The 19640-nt window shown below is 34.5% G+C and overlaps 1 protein-coding gene across 2 annotated transcripts in view; it reads left to right on the top strand.

Moving 5' to 3' along the window:
* The window catches only part of LOC125232369 (homeobox protein prospero), a 147866-nt gene extending 128494 nt beyond the window's left edge, over positions 1 to 19372 (top strand). For both annotated transcript variants that reach the window (XM_048138007.1, XM_048138006.1), the window contains 2 exons: positions 17940 to 18084; positions 18794 to 19372. In XM_048138007.1, coding sequence (XP_047993964.1) covers positions 17940 to 18084; positions 18794 to 18973 — 325 coding nt within the window. In that variant the 3' untranslated portion in view covers positions 18974 to 19372. The remainder of the gene's footprint in view (positions 1 to 17939; positions 18085 to 18793) is intronic.
* The last annotated feature ends 268 nt before the right edge of the window (positions 19373 to 19640 follow it).

Below are 19640 nucleotides of genomic sequence, written 5' to 3'. Positions count from 1 at the left end.
TCAATATATTATAAGTTAACTTATGTTAATTAAGTAGTTATTTTTTTTTTTATTTTTTTAAGTAGGTGCTAATAAAGTTTTTTAAATCAATAAACAAATCTTAAATCGTATTTAGATCTTCCGGATCAGAACGCTGTACTCGAAAAAATAACGACATTTAGGTATATTTTTTTTAAATCTGTAACTTCTGATTCCAGTCCCCGCGAATGATACGGGCGGCTGAATTCAATAAATCATTTATAATAATTATTTATACTTATAAATAATAAATAAATATATTGGGGACACCTTACACAGATCAACTTAGCCCCAAACTAAGCAAAGCTATATATTAGTTTCTTTAAAAGTCGTCACCTATTGGGAAACTTTTTCAGATAATAATTTATATTCTTATACATATATCAACACATTATATTATTGGGAATTACTCATTTGCTATATCTTAAATGGACCAAGTTTTGCGGTTGATTTATTTATATTTATACGTGTGTTTTCCGTTTATTGGAGGAAAATATCGGAGATAAGTGTTTATTTGCATAAATAAAGGTTTTACCGTGTTTTTGAATTTAGCCTGTAGGAATTAAGTATATCATTAATATATTAATCCTAATTTATTTTAGCAAAATTATATTAAAAAGGTGATGAAAGCAATACATTTACTAGCTCTTGCCCGCGGCTTCGCTCGCGTTAGAAAGAGACAAAAAGTAGCCTATGTCACTATCCATTCCTTCAACTAAGTATCTCCAAAAATCTCGTCAATTCGTCGCTCCGTTTTGCCGTGAAAGACGGACAAACAAACAGACACACACACTTTCCCATTTATAATATTAGTATGGATTATACATTTATCAAAAACTCCACAAACTTTTTTTTTACCATACACCTCTGATGTAAAGTATGAAGGACAAAATGAGCCAATAATTCTCATTGATTTTGGTTCGTGCCAAAAGCCAATCTTTCTTCAGTCGTTCCCTCAATGCTGAGGATCACGTCATCCTGTTGAAGCCTAGGTCCCTCCATAAAAAAAAATGTTTATTTCGGACCAATTAAAAATCCATAGAACTTGTTAGTATAGACTTACCCTCTTATTCATAAACGTTCACTAAAGTTATCAAGCCGATAAAGTTCGTTTGTCCCTTTCTATCACACCAATACGTCGGAAAGGGACAAACGAACTTTATCGGCTTGATAACTTTAGTGAACGTTTATGAATAATGGGGTTAATATCTAGGTTGTTACTTAATATCCTAAGAGTAGTTTTACAACTATATTTTAAAATTAAATTAACTAGACTAATATATAGCATCTGTTCCTCGCCAAGCGCATGGCCTGCAGATTTATGCATGTGTGCAGTAATTTGTACACACCATCCATATCATTTAAGGAAGAATAAAAGATATTGAGCCAATATCTAGTTAGTATACGTATAACCCTCCTTTTGCGTAGCCGTAGTGGGGTAAAAAGTATATTGTAGACTAGTAAACACTCGAAGCTTCGTTATCACCCACATTTTATATTAAAGCTTTCTAGCTATCTCAAGCTAGCATTATCTTTATCTAAGTGCGAGATAGGGGACTTGGTAAAAGCATTGATAGCCTATCTACAAGTGCCATATCTAAAGTAATGATAATATTAATGAAAAACTTGGGTGTGTTGTGCAATGCGTCTGAAACTATTAAACATTGTATGTACTTTAGGATGGATACTAAAAACACCATAAAATATATTTAAAAAAAAACTAAGGTCACATCATATACTATCATATAATAGCGGAATAAAAAGATAGAACTCCCTGTATTTAAAATATTATACTTATAGATAAGTAGTTTAAAACAAAGCAATACCGATTGTATTGCTTTGCTTATGCCGTACGCTAATATTGATATACTAGTAATTACTCATAAATTACTTACACATACAAAAATATAATATCGACATATGTAAGTTATTCTACAAAACGAAATTCAGAAAACGTTTTAAAGTTTAACGATTTCTTAAAAACTCTGTCAACAAATGTTACGATTTTTAAGCCTTTATTTACTAAACATTTCTTTTACCAAAGTAATAGTAGTATGATACTTTTTAGTATTACACTGTTTGTAAGTAGGTACCTAAGGATTTCATTTGTGTTGTTGAATAAATATTTTCTATTGGCGTTATTCATAATAATCAGTCCAGTAACTTTTTTATACATAAGGGGGTATGCGTGTATCTTTAAAAAACCTGTACTTTCTTAAAAATCTTTTTCAAAATCCACCTCCGAAGTCCACTATGGCGGACTTAGTCCATTAGCATTGTCCTCTAATGGCGGCTTTGTGGACAACGGAAAACGGTCATTTCCTTCCCGATAACATCTCTGAAAGAACTGAAAGGGCGAGGGTAATTTTACAATCGCACGAACGTAATTACTACAGCCCGGTGCAAACTTACACGATGGGGTTATTTTAAATTTATGACATCGATTTGAGGCGTTTGTTTATTTTGAGAAAGTTTCGTGCGAAAATTGTGAGTTTTTTGTATATATTATATTCATCCGAAACAAAAACTAACAACATCATAGCCATATCAGACCTTTATTGCACACTGCTGAACATAGACCTCTCTTCTAGTACGCCACTTGTCCCGGTCCTGAGCTAGTCTCATCCATTTGTGACCCGCAATTTTCCGGATATCGTCAACCCAACGGATGCCAAGCGCTTCTTACGGTCACAAGAACTGTACTTCATTCTAATAATCAATATTCTTTAAGTTACTACTAGATTATTGACCAAGTAGTCTTAAAATCATAGAAAAACATTAATTGGTTATTGTTAAAATTCTTTGATTAGGAAAAACGGCGCCATTTTTTATTACCCAACCGATATGGTATCGATCTTCTAATTTAAACTAAACGCAACAGTGAAACTTTCTACAATTAAGTAAATTAGCAGCACTAATCGTAAACACGATTACAGAAGTCAAACCTTTCGATAGCCTTTGATAAGGCACAATAAACGTTATTAAAACTAATCCGTTAAAAGAACGGTTTGCTTTTAAAACGTTCCAAATTCGAAACATAAAAAGTTGAGAAACGCCTTAAGCGCTCCACACACGACCCGACTGTCCACTTGTTAATGAGTACACCTGAAGAGTCCTACAGCAAGAGCTCTTCTATCGTCTTACCAGGTAACGCCCCGCCGCCTACCTTTTAAAAAACATTTCCACGAATATTTTCCAAGTTTTAATACGCTTAAAGAAATGACAATTTCGTAAACACCTCAAAGGTTAAGAAAGGCTCAAAAGCGAGTACCTATTTAAATGGCGGCCAAATTCTTTCGTTTATTTACTCCCCTTAAATATTAAGAATGTAAGCTTCAAAGTGAACCGCAACGAACTTTTCTCGGTTCCCGTCAAAAGTCTCTAGGGAGAAACAAACATCCTTTACGCAAAAGTCTGCAAAGACAAATTCTTTTGGCGTGTAACTCAAAGAAGTGCAGTGCTTTAACAAAGAGCTACTCGTAGAATTAGCCAGTACTGCCAGTAGCACTAATTAGTGAGTCGTTTAAGTTATTTCACTTAATTAAGTGGTGAAGTGGTCTAGGCCGGCCGGGTACGTACTACGTAGCCTGCAGCCGGCTACAGTAAGTTGTTAGGCACTCCAATTAATCTTTTTTACGTGTCGCGAGGGCGCGCTCACACGATAGGCGCGTTTAGAACTGTTTAGTGTGTGGCAGACTTTACTTATACTCTTCTGACGTACGCAATAAAAAATGTTTACACTCCGCTCGCGCTAACTTGTTTTTTTTTAAATAAGATCTTGATGTCACGTGTGATTCACGATGTGTACCAATTTTTAATGTTTTTTTTATTCTATTTAAATTGCGTAATGTGTGACTTGAATTACATCAGTATTAGTTATATAAAAATCATAATAAACTTTATTAAATTAGTCATAAAAGATATGGATTTTTCATGACTCAGTTCAGTTCTCATAACCAACGTTCTCATTTACCCTTTTAACCGATAAAGTAAACTTGAATAAAAACTAAAACTAAAGGTAATTCCTGATAAGTGGTTGTTTTCGTAAAAGCGAATGAAACCTCCAAGGACTCTTACAGAAATTTTGCAAGCCGTCGCAATTTCCACACGGCTTTTTAAGTTGCCATGTTTAATGCTACACATCTAGTTCAATCATTTTAATTTTAAAACTGTATTTTATTAAAGCACGCTTACGCAGATAAATATAAATGTATATTCCTCACGAGAAATTCTATAGGTAACCTCTTAAAAAAAGGTTAGTTACACATCGAGTGTTAACTAAATTGCTACCACATATTCTAATCTTGAGAATAATTTCCCTTCATAATTTTTGTGTTGTTGCAATGAAATATCACGTAACGAGGCAATTTTAATGTTTTTGTTGACTTCAACTTACAAAAATTGACGACCGAAAGCTGCAAGCTGCGATTAAAGACGGACAACTCAGTGGATTTTACTGAGTCCATTTGACACGCTAAGTAGATACGTTTGCTTGATCTATGGTATATATGACATCTGTGGTATGCCCGTTACAACACATAAAAAAAAAGTCTGTAAGCAAGATGTGTCGTTTGCAACCTATTCTTTAAAATTTAGAATTTATGTCACAGCAACATCATAAGTGTGATGATACTGATGATATGTGTCATGATACCTTTTTTAAAGCACGCTTACGCAGATATTTAATGTACTCTTATAACCTCTTAAAAATTGGGTAGTTACACCTTGAGTCGTAACTAAGGGGCAACTTTAGAATTCATGTCCGTTACAATACACATTATAAGCGTGTAAATGTGAGACATGTCGTTACGTACAATAAATAAATTAATTTCACGTAGGTACATTTCTCTTCCCTCACGAGAAACTTTTTCTATAACCTCTTAAATTTAATTGGTTGGTTACACACTGAGTCTTTACTAAATTGCAACCTAGTCCGTACTCTAACTTTAGAATTTACGTATGTCACAACACACATTAAAAATTATATTATAAGTGTATAAATGTGAGATGTGTCGTTTCCAGTACAGGTATGGAGTCTAATTTGCGTATTAACATTTTTAATAAGGCCCAAGAGCGCGAAGTATATGTACATTTCGCTTCTATTTCGAAATTCTATAACCTCTTAAATTTAATTGGCTGGTTACACCGTTACACACAGAGTCTTAACTAAGTTACAACTTGCAACCTACTCTTTAAACTTTAGAATTTATGCCACAACACACATTAAAAATCGTAAGTGTGTTGAGATGTGTCGTTTTCAGTACAGCCGGCATAGCCGAATGGCAATCGTCGACGCCAGACGCCGGCAGAAATGCAGTCTGGCTCTGTCGCACCAAGAGCGATAGAGATAGATAGCTACGAAACAGATATTATCGTAAGCGTTTGTGCATTGGGCTACATGTACCCTGGTGTGGAGTCTAATTTACTCGTTAACATTTTTAATAAGGCTAGGGCGGGAAGTGGGCAGTTTTCACGCCACGCTCGCACGCCGTAATTGCCGTGGCCCTCGAAGGAAGCTTATGAGTAGTTTTCCTTCAAATCTCTGCTAATTACTCACGAGTTGACACTTCTTATTAGTAGTTCTCGTACTAATTAGTGGACAAAACGTGCTCCGTGTTTGCAACTTAGGTGTTGGTTATTAGGTTATTTTTGGGATATTTTTCGTTCGTTACTTGTTAGACATAGCAGTAAAAATTTTGCTTTAAACATTTTTTTTATAGTACGATTGAGATAGTTACTTTTTGTGAATAAATGAACATATTTATTTATTCTTTGAACATAATGAAAAACTTTACAGTACAATAGGTGTAGACTATGCCATAAAGAATATTCAACTAGTCAACAATAACATGTTTTTTGAAAATGTTGATAGTTTACAATGCGGGTTTTTCTTTTAATTGCAATAAAATTAGAGACGAACCAAAATACAAATAATTAATGCAACGAATACACTTTTACACGTCAACGACAACATACAATAGATTGAAAATAGAAGTAAAATTACTATTGATACTAAAGTATAAATCTACTATTTATATACAAAAACACTAAAAACAATAATCTAATTTTGAGCGTGCAAGACACCGTTTTCACATTTTCCGATCCGATATCAGATGTCGGAAGGATTTCAATAGAAAAAAATCCAAGATGGCGCCTGTAATGTATGGGATATCGGTCCTACATCCGATATCGGATCGAATAATGTGAAACGCACTAACGCGAAGAACGTCACACCTCAGCACTAAATTCGTAAATTCCGGCACTTCCGAATTAAGGCTCACACACACGCGAGCATTGTCTAATAGGAGGGCGCGCCGTATTTACATATCGCGATATACGCCATTATAAAATATTCTTACGGCCTTTGCCGTTAATAATATAATTAAAAGGACGCGCCTTACTTATCACTGTCATTGAGAAGCGGCCATTTTTTCAATTCCAAATTAGAAAAACGAGTATGGTTTTTGCGGACGCGTAATATTCTTTTTTTGTAACAAATATGTTGTTCGTTGTTATCGGAACAAATCAAATTATTTTTAACAAATATTTTGATGTGTGTGTTTTTTTTTTAAGTAGTCACACTACTATATATAAATTAAAATTTTAATTTTTTTTTTTCTTTAATCTTGTTTCGATTTTTAAATATGTTATTATTTTTTTATTGTTATTATTTATTGACAAATTATTATCAAAATCAATTAAATATTGATTCCTTTCTAAATCATCTTCTGTATTGGTAAATATATCTACAACAAAAATGGCTGTACAATTGCCTCTAAAACTACGTAAGCACATATACTCATACTCAAACATCCATTTTGTCCTTCTAATAGCACATAAATACGAAGTCATGTTCATTACCTAATGAAAGTGTAATTATAAGTGCCGGTGTCTTCCGGCCTTATCTTGTCTTCGGGGTATTAGGTTTTTTAATTACCACGCCCGGCAATCAACCTTAAGTAGTTACACTACAGTTTTATTGCGGTAATGTGTTACGTGAAATGCGGAATGTGTACAGAATGCCTACCCTAAACTAAAATGTAGGCACAATAGTTCAGGGTGTATCCGAGATTATCGTTAATAGAAAATAGTAATCGAAACTTCAAGGATGTAATGTAGGTATATTTTTTCTTTTCGATTTTATTTGTCGCTGTATGTACCTACTGTGTGTACGAGACTGGTAATTGTATATTTTGCTAGATATTTTTAAATCTCGGACCAGAAATTTTTAGTCATCAATTTTAGAAAAATCATGTCATATTTTTTCATAATTCGATTCGTAGTATTTTAACATTCATCATCCTCCTTGCATTATCCCGGCATTTGCCATGGCTCATGGGAGCCTGGGGTCCGCTTTGACAACTAATCCCAAGATTTGGCGTAGGCACTAGTTTTACGAAAGCGATTGCCATCTGACCTTCCAACTCGAAAGGTAACTAGACCTTATAGTATTTTAACATTGATATTATAAAAAATCGTATAAGTACTTAGTCGTATAAAACATAGATATAGCATCAACTAATTTAATACCTCACTCACAACAGATGTCCTACAAAAATCACATAATCTATTCAAAACACAAAAATACCGACAAGTTATCATGCGAACCGCGCCTACAGTCTCGAAGGAGCGGGCTTCATTAGACTGTACCTTAAAAAACTTAATATTGTTCTAATGAACATACATGGGTGCGTTCGTCACGCGACTGTTCGAATCGTGTGGCTACGCCATATTTTTTTGGACTTAGGAACTTTTTTAAAGGCGTTTGACACGATGCTGTAGATTTTTTGCTGTGACTTAGAAATTTGTAGTGTCGCTTGGTAGATGTGTCAAATTGATAAAAAATAATTATATTGCCTTTGATTTTTAATTTTAAATATATTCTAAAAATACTAGTACTTTACTTTCAGCAGGTGGGTATAATTTAATCAGTTTTTGTAGGTAATCAAACAGTTTCTGTTTATTATTTTATAGATTTTTGTTAATTGAGAACTTTAAGCCTGGAACACCAAGTCATCATGACAAAATGACTCATATTCAAGACAGAATAGCAATAGCACTTTTACTATCATTTTACCGCCTAAAACATTGTATTAATCCAGAGTATAGATATAAAAAAAAGAATATACCAAAGATAAATTCACACAATATTTTTCTACATTCTTAACAGCCACAGCCGTTATCAGAATTATCCTTCACAGACGGAAGCTCTTATCTATGGCACAGAAACTGACCAATCACGTGAGGTCTCTTCCAGACCACCGTACCAGCCGCGTCCGTTTGTTCTTCCAAGTTTAAACAGTTCACATTACGTTGGAGAAGACGGTTATTATTTTAGTGCGGTTTCGTTTCCTCTGATTGTCCTTTTATAGGACATCGACGAGTGTTTTTAATGATAAAAAATTGAGTTATCAGAAATAAAGTGGAATTATTACATACCTATACTCTATATTATATTAGATCTACAGATTTTTATGCAATATGTTTAAAAATGCTCATTAATTACTACAATTTTATGTTCTACCTTTCTGTCCGAATAAGGGCAAAAGAGGCAAAACTTAAAATAATCAGTATTTTTTTTTAAAACAGGCTTACAATAAGCATTTTTAAATTGTCAATCTGGGTGCAAGGTGCTACTTTGAAATACTCGTAATTCGCATATATACGTAAAGTGTGAAGAACGATCGATTCGTATTTTGAATTCGCGCCTGTTTCAACCTACAAAGTTTTTTTTTAATTTCACCAATATCGTATCCACATTAACCTCATAACGATTTGATGACATCAACCTCCTTACGAATCAGCAGTAAAAGGCACGGCACAAGCCACATGGGAAATTATTCCAAGTGCCATGCTAACTGTCTCCCGGCCCGCCCCAAGACGTAATTAATTAACGCATGTGTACACACCTTTACTTCACGTTTTTGTACACACGCCTTTATATTTTTGTGTCATGCACGGATATTTTGTTATGGCATGGGTGCGTATTCTGTACATTTCGTGTAGATTACATTCGAAAATGTAACGTAACTTTTTAGTAACCCTCATTTTATATGGAACTAGCTTTTAAACGCGGCTTCGCTTGCTTTAAATTCGAAAATTTCGGAATGCTCCATACAAACTTCCACCCCCATTTTAGGGAAGTGTGGTCACTTTACATCCTTTCAACTATCTCCACGTAAAAAATCACGTCAATTCGTCGCTCCGTTTTGCCGTAAAAGATGGACAAACGAACAGACACACACACTTTCACTTTAATCTAACGTCTAAGTAAGTAAGTATAGTAAGTATGGATTTTGAACAGCGCAGCGCGCCAAGCGGGTCGTTTTGGAAACACAGCTTATCCAAACGAATTGCTTTTGAAAGGGAACTTAACATTTTTGAATATAATTTTTAGGGGCTGAAGCCTAAAAAACTTTTATCACTGATGTTTTAATTAGTAAAAAAAGGTCGAGATTCACTTAAAACTGTCTCATAATCAGTCAACTAATACAAAGTCCAGGCAACCGTGAATGGTCAGCTTTGGCCTTAAAGGGACGTTTTAACCCTTTTTTCGCTGGTTGGGTTAATAAAATCTCGGAGGCACTCCAATGAGCTCAACTTTTGAAGCGCGGTACAAGACAGCGGGTCAGCGAGGGGGGCGCAGGGACGGATTGGGCGGGATCATTATTAGCCGATTACTAATTTAATAATTTGATGACTTGAAAAAAAGTCGATGGAATCAGGCGTTACTTTGCGGAAATCCATGTTAATCGTAAACTAGAACTTTCCTTTGCTAATCCGCGAATCGATAACGTGCAAGTCAATCAGTGCTAACCTGTTATAATTACTTGCGTATTTTTTACATGCAATTAATTTTCCCACCCTCCCACCGCAAAAATAAAAATAAATACGCAAATAAATATAACAACCCACCACCAAAAATACAAAACTCGACACGTGTTTCGCCTCTCTACGAGGCATCCTCAGGAGCTGATGTTGACGGTCCGAAGTCCCGCAACTGACTCAGTCAGTCAGTCAGTCAGTCAGTTGCGGGACTTCGGACCGTCAACATCAGCTCCTGAGGATGCCTCGTAGAGAGGCGAAACACGTGTCGAGTTTTGTATTTTTGGTGGTGGGTTGTTATATTTATTTGCGTATTTATTTTTATTTTTGCGGTGGGAGGGTGGGAAAATTAATTGCATGTAAAAAATACGCAAGTAATTATAACAGGTTAGCACTGATTGACTTGCACGTTATCGATTCGCGGATTAGCAAAGGAAAGTTCTAGTTTACGATTGAAAAAAAGTGTTTTTTTTTTCATGTGGATGCTTAACTAATAACACTATCTGTACGTGACCAGTAATGTCATGTCGTTGGTCACTCGTGTCTTCCTCTTGGTGTGGATGGTCACATCAGAACAGCGCAGTAACTTGTCTTTTTTTGTTTTGTATTGTACTGTAAGTTCAAAGTTGACTTTTTGAGTAATGTGGTGGATAATTTAAAATTAATTTAAATTAAACTCAATAATTATAGAAGTAACGTAATGCTATGTATTAAACCAGTAAAATTTACTGTTACACTGCGCTATACGAAATGATTTTTATTTCCATTCTAGGGGTTCTAAAATACCTATTACATTACAATTCTTATTATACACACTTAACTACAATTCTTGCGAAATATGATTTATAGATTTTGTATTTCGTTATTGCGTCGCAATAATAGCCCGAAGAGGCAAAGAATAAATACTTTATATAGTAATTAATTCCACAATATCAAGGTAATGGCATAATTAATGTTAACTTCGAAACATGACACCGATAATACAAAACTCATTTACCTGGAAAACTTCATATTAAGCCAAGAATAATACATATAAGCATACTTTAATTAAACTAAAGTGACATATTGTGATATTTTACCAAATATGACTTTCAAAATTGAACAGTAATTTACATAATATGTAATAGTTGTTTGGTTTTCCTTTTAAATGGTTTCCGGTTAGAGCTCTTGCTGTGGTTTTTTGCCATCTGATTTCGTATATGTATGCAATAGAGTTTCCTATTCTGTACAAGAACGATTTCATTATATTTCCGATAAAGTTTTCCACTCAATTTACGCGTTTTTGTACTAATCTTCGTACCAATAGTTTTGTATTCTTAATTCAAATTTTATATTTATTACTCTAATATGAGGAGCTTTTCAAAAGTATTTTTAACGTAACGTCATCTAAATGTTACAAAAAAAAACAAATAAAAATCTGTCATTGACTGACTGAAGATTACATTTATTTTACGATTCTATAAATAATATCACATAATACCGTAAGTGTCGCTGCGAAAGTCAGAATATGCAAACTACCCGCATTCGGTTGCTTAGAACGAGCCGCGACCGATAAGAAAGCAAAAGGTGTTTATGTGAAGACAAGTAGGTCAATAATGGCACTTTATCTTTTTTATAACTGTTTAGGTTTTAAAAAGAAGCATAACTGTGCATGTGTTTAGTTTCATCGCAAGGCAATAAGTAGGTGCACGAAAAAATGGAGAAGTTAAGTATATGAAAAATGTTTTTGTGAATAGGATGAAAAATACGATAAAATGTTATTATTAAGAAATAAATAACGCTAATAGTTATAGTCAATAGTCATATAACAAACGGTGAAAATGTTTATCAAATTTATTGCATTAAAAATATGGCTTTTCTCGTCATTTCTACTAAACTTAATCAAGTATTTGTGAATTGACATCCTATATTAAAAATGTTAAACTTTACCAATCGGTGACATTCGTTAAAAATCTATTTTATTTTTACGTAATACGTACTGTCTAACACTGATACACTGAGTAAAGAAAACTTTTCATGATCAATATAATAATCAAGTATTTGTGAATTGACATCCTATATTAAAAATGTTAAACTTTACCAATCGGTGACATTCGTTAAAAATCTATTTTATTTTTACGTAATACGTACTGTCTAACACTGATACACTGAGTAAAGAAAACTTTTCATGATCAATATGAAAAAAAAATACTTTTACAGTATTCGCACCAAAAACCGTCAGCAAAGGCAAGTAACGTGTCAATATAAAAAACCACCTCAGTCCACCCCTGGGTCGGACGATGCAGTCTGAAAAAAAGTTTTTTCACTAACTGAAGCATTAATCCGCCCGGTATTAGTTTACTCGCTTTTACTATGCATGTGTGTGTGCGTTGTGTGTGTGTGCGCCGCGCCGTGCAACTTTCAGCACAGACTCGAAAAAAACAGAGGGATCAAAGTTGCCTAAATTAACTTCTTTAATAACGACGAATATTTGGTAGTTGGACTATGCTTGAAGTTTTATATTGAGGTTGATTTGACCGCTGAATGTTACGTCGGTTTTTTTAAGTTTGAATGTGGCAACTTTGTCGGCTGATGTTAACTGGGATGAAGTTTATATCGCTGTCACAGTGTATTTGCGTGCCTAAACGAAAATATTAAGTTTGGAATTTGTCGAGGATAACATCACAGTTTTCCTTTATCAAAATAATTACAAGGCTTATCCTTTCTCGAATACCTACGCGTACTTGACCAAAATAATACTACTACTCACTAAAAGTATTTATTATTTTTATTACACTTGTAAGTTGTAAATCTTTAACTTCCTACATATTTACATGTTCTCAATAATGTTGTCTAAGATGCAGCATATATTTTATATAACCTGTAAATAGGTACCCAAAAAATTAGAGGCGTCACTTTACAATACTCTGTCCATTGCAGTCATCGGCTTCTCGAAAGCTGGACCGTCCACTCACACACACACAGACACACCCACACAGGTACACTGCTTTAATAACCATTGTATTTGGGAACGATCGAAATGAGTGTTTCGAAATTCAAAAAGTCAGTGGTGTTTGGAAACTATGGGCGTGCGTTTAAAAGGACTTAAGTTGATTCGAAATTTGAATTTTAAACGCGTTTCGTTTTTAACGGTTCCGAACAAACGGTTATGAGTTTTGACGTTCATTATGTTTGGTTGGTTGGCGGAAATAAGGTGATATTTATAGGTTTATGTATCGTCAATTGTTCTGCTTCTCATTTTCGTACGTGTTTTGGTGATATGTGGCTGGTAAAAATTTTAATTGAAAAATGGTTAAATTAGTTAAGCATAAAATGACTAGTTTTACTTCATTTTTTGCTCACCCTTATAACCGTTTCAATAAAAGTTATGTCTTCTGAATGACCCACAAACTAATTCTTGGAACTCGTACTGATCTAACGCCCCTATCTTATTACCGATTAGTATTATTAATAGTTATTACGAAATTCCCTCATCTCGACCACGGGAAATCGGGTTCTAAGTGTAAGCAAGTCAACAAAGGATATTGTCCCCTAGCGTCTTGGGGATGACTTAGGAAGATTAGAAGCGGCAAAATAAATATTACTTATAGCAAACTTACACTAGAAAGAAAATAATTTTATATTGTGGTCAGCCGCTGTTGATATTATATTACTTATGTTGAATTTTAAAATTCGTTTTTTTTTGCGTTCAGCTAAATTAAGTTTCAATATAAATTCTCGATTCGCGATCTAGGTACTCAGTTGTCAAACATGTTTTGATGTATACCTGCAAGTAAAATTGTGTTTTAAAAATAAAATCAAGAGTTTTCTCTAACGAACTAGCCAACTTAAAACATCAGTTCAACGAAATTTGATAGTATAAATATTAACAAAAACATTTTTTTACCGTGATTTTATTTGCTTTTATATAAATGCGTTGATGAGATGATGAATGAAAATATTGACTTTTTAAAAATGTTATAAATATTTTTTACGAAATAAAATTATTATAAGAAATTTATTTATCAAATCCTATTTATTCCCATAAGGTAAGTTATCTACTTCATAGCTCTATGGTTCTTTAAACGGAGTTCTCACGGGAATCGAATGCCTTGAGGGGGCCACAAGACGCTCCCCACTTTGCACATTGTATTTACTTTTTTTATTTCTTAGGCATACATTATCAATTGACTTTGAATTTGCACAGAGTTAAGATTTGGCTTAATTTTTTTAAGAATTCGACGTACGAACTACTTACAGCTATTTGACTAATTCCTGGCCATTTAGAATAAGTTTAAAAAACTTTATTCCAATTTAAAAAAGTTTAGTACCCAAAATCTTACTCGAGATCTATTTTACAGCAATCAACTAAATACTGGCCAAAAAGAATTGTTCCAATTAAAAAAAAACTCAATCAATAATCGCGTCAGTCTTTTAAAATTCGAAGGAACAGTTTGACCTACCATCGTCTAAATAGTTTTTGCAAACGGCCAGTATCAAACAATGTCCCCCAAGACGCTGGCATATTCAGGTAGCAAGATGCGTTTTCTTAAGAAATCCAGTGCGTTTTTTGCACTACAAAACTACTTTTCTTCAAAGGAACTAAAACCGTAAGAACATAAGCTTAAAGTTAAATTTTAGTAACCTTATCAATAAAGTGCGCTGACAATTGTTGTAGTTTATTTCACGATATTTAATCCGTTGAGCCATTTAGTTTTAAACTGTATATCCAAGAATCAAAGAGGATTTCATTTCAGCAGAAATTTTGCTTCGCAAAAGTCGTTGAATATAAAAACGTTAAATTACAGAACGAACAGCTGATACTGAATGTAACGGTTTTTGTTAAAAAAAAATACAATCGTATCAAACTGAACTTATAAGATGTTCAATATCGTTTTTAATACAGACCATAATAATATTGTTGGCAATTGTTTTATAAGACGCAGTGCGAACGCAATGCGTTTTCCGCACACCTTTTTAAGCTAGATCGGATAGAACGAGTTTACTAATGATATCCCGTAAAGTACATAAATTAATAATCTGATTAAATTAAGAACTACCATCAACTTTTTTCGAAAACAAAGGGTTGTTCCACTTAAGTCCCGTATCGTAAAATTGGGTACCTTCTTTCTGCCCGCATCGGCCATGTGGGCCCGCGAACGTTGCTTGCTTACAAATTGCTTGAGCGATCGCTATCTCCGTGTTCTTATCTGACTAGAAAGTTCGCATTTCCATGTAAGTTTGTTGCGAAATTCGCAGTTTTCGCAATGCGAAGTCAATTTTATATGATTCCAGAATGATTACGACTTGACTTTTTTTTTTTTTAATAACTGTCGTGATTTAAACGTTAGGAATTTTTGCAAATTCTAAGAGAATTAAGTATCTTAGATTCAAGGTAAAATATAATCTTGTTATTGAGTTCTTGTTAGAGAAGGAACTGTTACAATCACTGCCTACAAAATGAACTGTCAATATGGATCAACTTTAGACAATGTAAACTCAAATAGGAGGCATGTCTGTATATCACTTAAAGAAAAAGAATCAAAAATCTGAAATGTCCACCGTAGACAGACAACCAAAACCAGACAAACCTATAATGAACGTTGACAAATCCAAACTATGCGTCAAACAATCAAGTTTCCACTGACAAAACGCCAAACGAAGGCTAATGAACGACTTTAATGGACGTGTGTCTGACACTTGAGTCGCAATGAGAAAAAAAGATAGGCTGAGGGCGTCGAGGATTTGATTAGCCATTTTCGCTTCGCTCGGCTCGCTTCGCTTGCTTCGCTCGCTACCTTCGCTTCGCTTACGAGAGCGCATCGAGACTCGCGAGGCTAATTACTTACGAGTTCATATTCAGCCTTTTTCACTTGAAACTTGCGATGCGTATTCTCGTGCGGTTTGTAATTGATTTGTTGGCTTTATTCAATTGTGGCTCGGTTGTTATGAGAAGAAATAAATCGGAGAAAGGCGTGAAGAATAGGGATGACGACTACATTAAAAAAAATGGAATTCTGTTTAGTCCGTCAGTTAGATCGTCTCAAAATACTGAACACATATTTTTCGCTTTATCTAATTGATGAAATAATACAAATATACAGGGTTTCAAAGTTCCGGAGTGGGGGCTTGTGACGTCACTTTTAGGTAAGAGTTGTAAAACTTCAAGGCGCTGTACTGTCGTCATTTCTCGTTTACGAGAAAAAATAAAAAATATGTGTCCAAAATTTTTTGATGATCTAACTGACGGACCAAATAGTTTTTTTTAGTCGTCATCACAATTTAAGAATTGGAACAAAACTGAACCATAAGACTGTTCTAAATTCAAATTTCAGTAAAAAAAATATCTCAACTTATCATGTTCTTCACGCCATGGGCCGATATGTTCTTATTACTTCTTATCACGCTGTTTTAACGGAACAAGGAAAACTTAACAAATATTCAAGTACCTAATCATATTTAAATGTTTATACACATGGCCGCTATTTTAATACGGCTTTATCAGTATATTAGAATCATATTTTATTTTACTTATGACGCACTTAGTACCCACTTGAACTTTGTACAACATCTGGCTCGGGCAAATACGCTGAGACATCTGAAAGTAATTATAATAAAAGATATCGATGCGTTACGTACTACACTCAATAAAAAAAATACATATCGTGACACATTTGATAACGGTACATACAAAAAACAAATGGTAAAATTGACGTAATGACGCCGTTGTTTTATGTTCGTCGAACTAGGTACAATAGTTATATGTTTTACAAGGGGGCAAAGTAGTCGTTTAACCGCACGTGCCAATAGTGATACCCGAGCAAGCGAAAGATTTCAATATTGAACCGCTAGTGTAGCGAGTGGTTCAAAAAGTGGAATCCTGAGCGTTGTGAGGGTTTCAAGGCACGAGCTTTAAACAAAGATTGCCACCGAGTGAAACACAATTTTTTTCACTACACCAACAATAACACACTATTTTATAGTCAATATTTATTAAACATTAAACTAAATCAAATAAATTGATAATTTATTCAATATCTATGATTCAAAATCATCATTCATAGGTAAATTCTACCAGCCAGCTTAAGAGATCAAGTTAAAATTTGTATGAAATTACTTTGTACTCTTGTGGATAAAATGCAATATTATTATCTGTTTTCGAATAGCAAACTAACCCGTTCGAACTATAGTAGGTACAATATAATTTATAATTAAATGTTTATGTCCATTTTTTGAGAAGAAACATTGTATTGAACTTTACTACAAAACTAAAATACTATAATAGATATTTAAAGATGTAAAAGCACATAAACGTCTAGTTTTAAAGCAGCCAAAATCCTCCAAATATAGTCCCATCGCGGTGAACCCCTAATTAGGGCAGAACGAACAGCGAAAAGACATCTAATTATTTAGGCACTTCATTTACTTACTCAATTAGTGCCTTCGTCGAGTGCCAATTAAAAAGATAAGTGCGAGCGAGAGGTTCGAGCATCGACTCGACTCGACTTAGGCATACACGTACGGCTCGGTGAATAATCGAGAGATGATGTGTCATATGATTCGATTGCGATGCAATTGGGGTTTTTAGGTGATGAAAAAAAAAACATACATTCATCGTTACTTTTAGGAATTTCTTCCATAGCGTGTGTATTTGTATATGAAATATAATGATGTTATTTGGATGAGAACAAAAATAAATTATTAAGAGCAAATTTTTTATATGTTGGACAATGCAACTTAATTTTTTTGAGTGATGATGATATTAGATATTACTTACTACTATTTATAAGCGAAAATTGATTAACTTGACGATTTTGACGTAATCAAAATGCACTTAAGCGGCTAAGGCCCCTGATTCGCGAGGCATTTCCCATAAATTCTTGCCTCCTCAATAATTCACGAAACTCATTCTGCACACAATATCAACTGGCGGTTCTAATTCTCTCGCTTCTTTCATTTCATATTGTTATCATGCAAGTTTGTCTGCTCCCAAACCACATTATTGCTAAAAGTGGCACTAAAACTTGAATAGTTTATGCGCTGCCTACCTTTTGGGACAACAGGTGTGTTCATATGACTTAAGTTTCTTCAATAACGTTTTATTTCCGTCTTTCCAGGGAGTTCTACTACATCCAGATGGAGAAATACGCCCGGCAGGCCATCAGTGAGGGCCTGAAGACGGCGGACGACATCCACGTCGCTGGGGACTCCGAGCTGTACCGGGTGCTCAACCTGCACTATAACAGGAATAACCATATTGAGGTGAGTTTCATGATCTTGGGAGTAGTTGTCAAAGCGGACCCCAGGCTCCCATGAGTCGTGGCAAATATCGGGATAACGCAAGCAGGATGATGGTGAGTTCCACCCATCCCGCTTTTCGGCGGCTCGTGGGAGCCTGGAGTCCACTTAACTAAGTCCAGTTACTAAGGGCCTGTCAGTTATTCAGCGCTGTGTTTGTACTTCTGAAGACCATTACTATCCATGTATCTATTTGTAGTATGTTAATTTGAAAAATTGGCACGAAAAGCCGCTCAATGAGAAACGTCTGACAACAAACTTTCTTAAAATACCTAGTTTTGTTGAAAAATTAATTTACAGACTCATTTGAATTATATCAATAGGCCACTTCTGTAAATAGCTCAGTTTATTATAACTCTTCTGCAGTGTGAGAATAAACGTTCCACGTTATGAATAGGTTAAGTATTAAAGGTTATTAGGGAACAAAGTTGAATGACACTACATATGTCTCAACCATAATTATATTATCATATCATACATACACGAAAGAAGAAGCGACAAGGCCGACTGGTGACCGAGCCGGGAATCGACCCTGGTCTTCAGCTTACGCGACTAACGTCCTGACCACTTGACCATCCGCCCGTTCAAACATATCTTATTTTGTCAGTTCATTATAATATTATCTATAATAAGTATACTACAAATGTTAATGTGAACATTGTATTATTTCCAGGTTCCGCCCAACTTCAGATACGTGGTGGAGCAGACGCTGCGCGAGTTCTTCCGCGCCATCCAGGGCGGCAAGGACACCGAGCAGAGCTGGAAGAAGTCCATCTACAAGGTGATCTCGCGGCTCGACGACCCCGTGCCCGAGTACTTCAAGTCGCCCAACTTCCTCGAACAACTCGAGTAGGCCTCCACGAGGCAACTCCATGAGGCAAATCGGCCTCGCCACAACAAAACTTTTGGAAAAAATGTTTCGCACACCAAAATTATACGACACTCGCATTTAGGCCTTCAGAATCAAAATTATTAATAAAAAAAGTTAAATTAAATTATAAATTTTGAAGTTGGACGTGGGACGCGCGCAAGCGCTCTAGACAATTCATTAGGTTATCGAGTAAGAGAAAATTTAAGTCACCTAGAATTTTATTTCTGCACATAATATATTTCGCTATATATAATTATTATTATATTATTATTAAGTATTATCTTAAAATGGTTTTATAGTTGTGTATATTATCTTAAAAATCATTTATTGATTTACTCTTTAAGAAAAAAACGATTAATATATTAATTGCTTAAGTTTTGATTTTGGTTGTTTTTATTTTGTTTTTATCCTTTTCCTTTCCTTCGAAGCAAGTTCCAGTTTCGTTGCATGTTGCGTTGGTTGTTGGCCCTCGGAGGCACAAAATTGTCAACCCTTACCTCGTCTTAATTATTTTAGGGATATTTAACGTTAACCATAGTTATTAGTACAATAGAGCAGGGTTATTTTTCGATCCACAAATAAAAATAATATTTAACAAATTATTTTTATACTGATAGCCGGTTTTGTGTTCTTGCAGAGGATTTTACAA

The sequence above is a fragment of the Leguminivora glycinivorella genome, chromosome 13 (genome assembly GCF_023078275.1).
Source record: "Leguminivora glycinivorella isolate SPB_JAAS2020 chromosome 13, LegGlyc_1.1, whole genome shotgun sequence".
Classification (NCBI taxonomy): Eukaryota; Metazoa; Arthropoda; class Insecta; order Lepidoptera; family Tortricidae; genus Leguminivora; species Leguminivora glycinivorella.
Note: the sequence above shows the minus strand (reverse complement) of the source record. Positions and strands in the feature narration are given on the sequence as shown.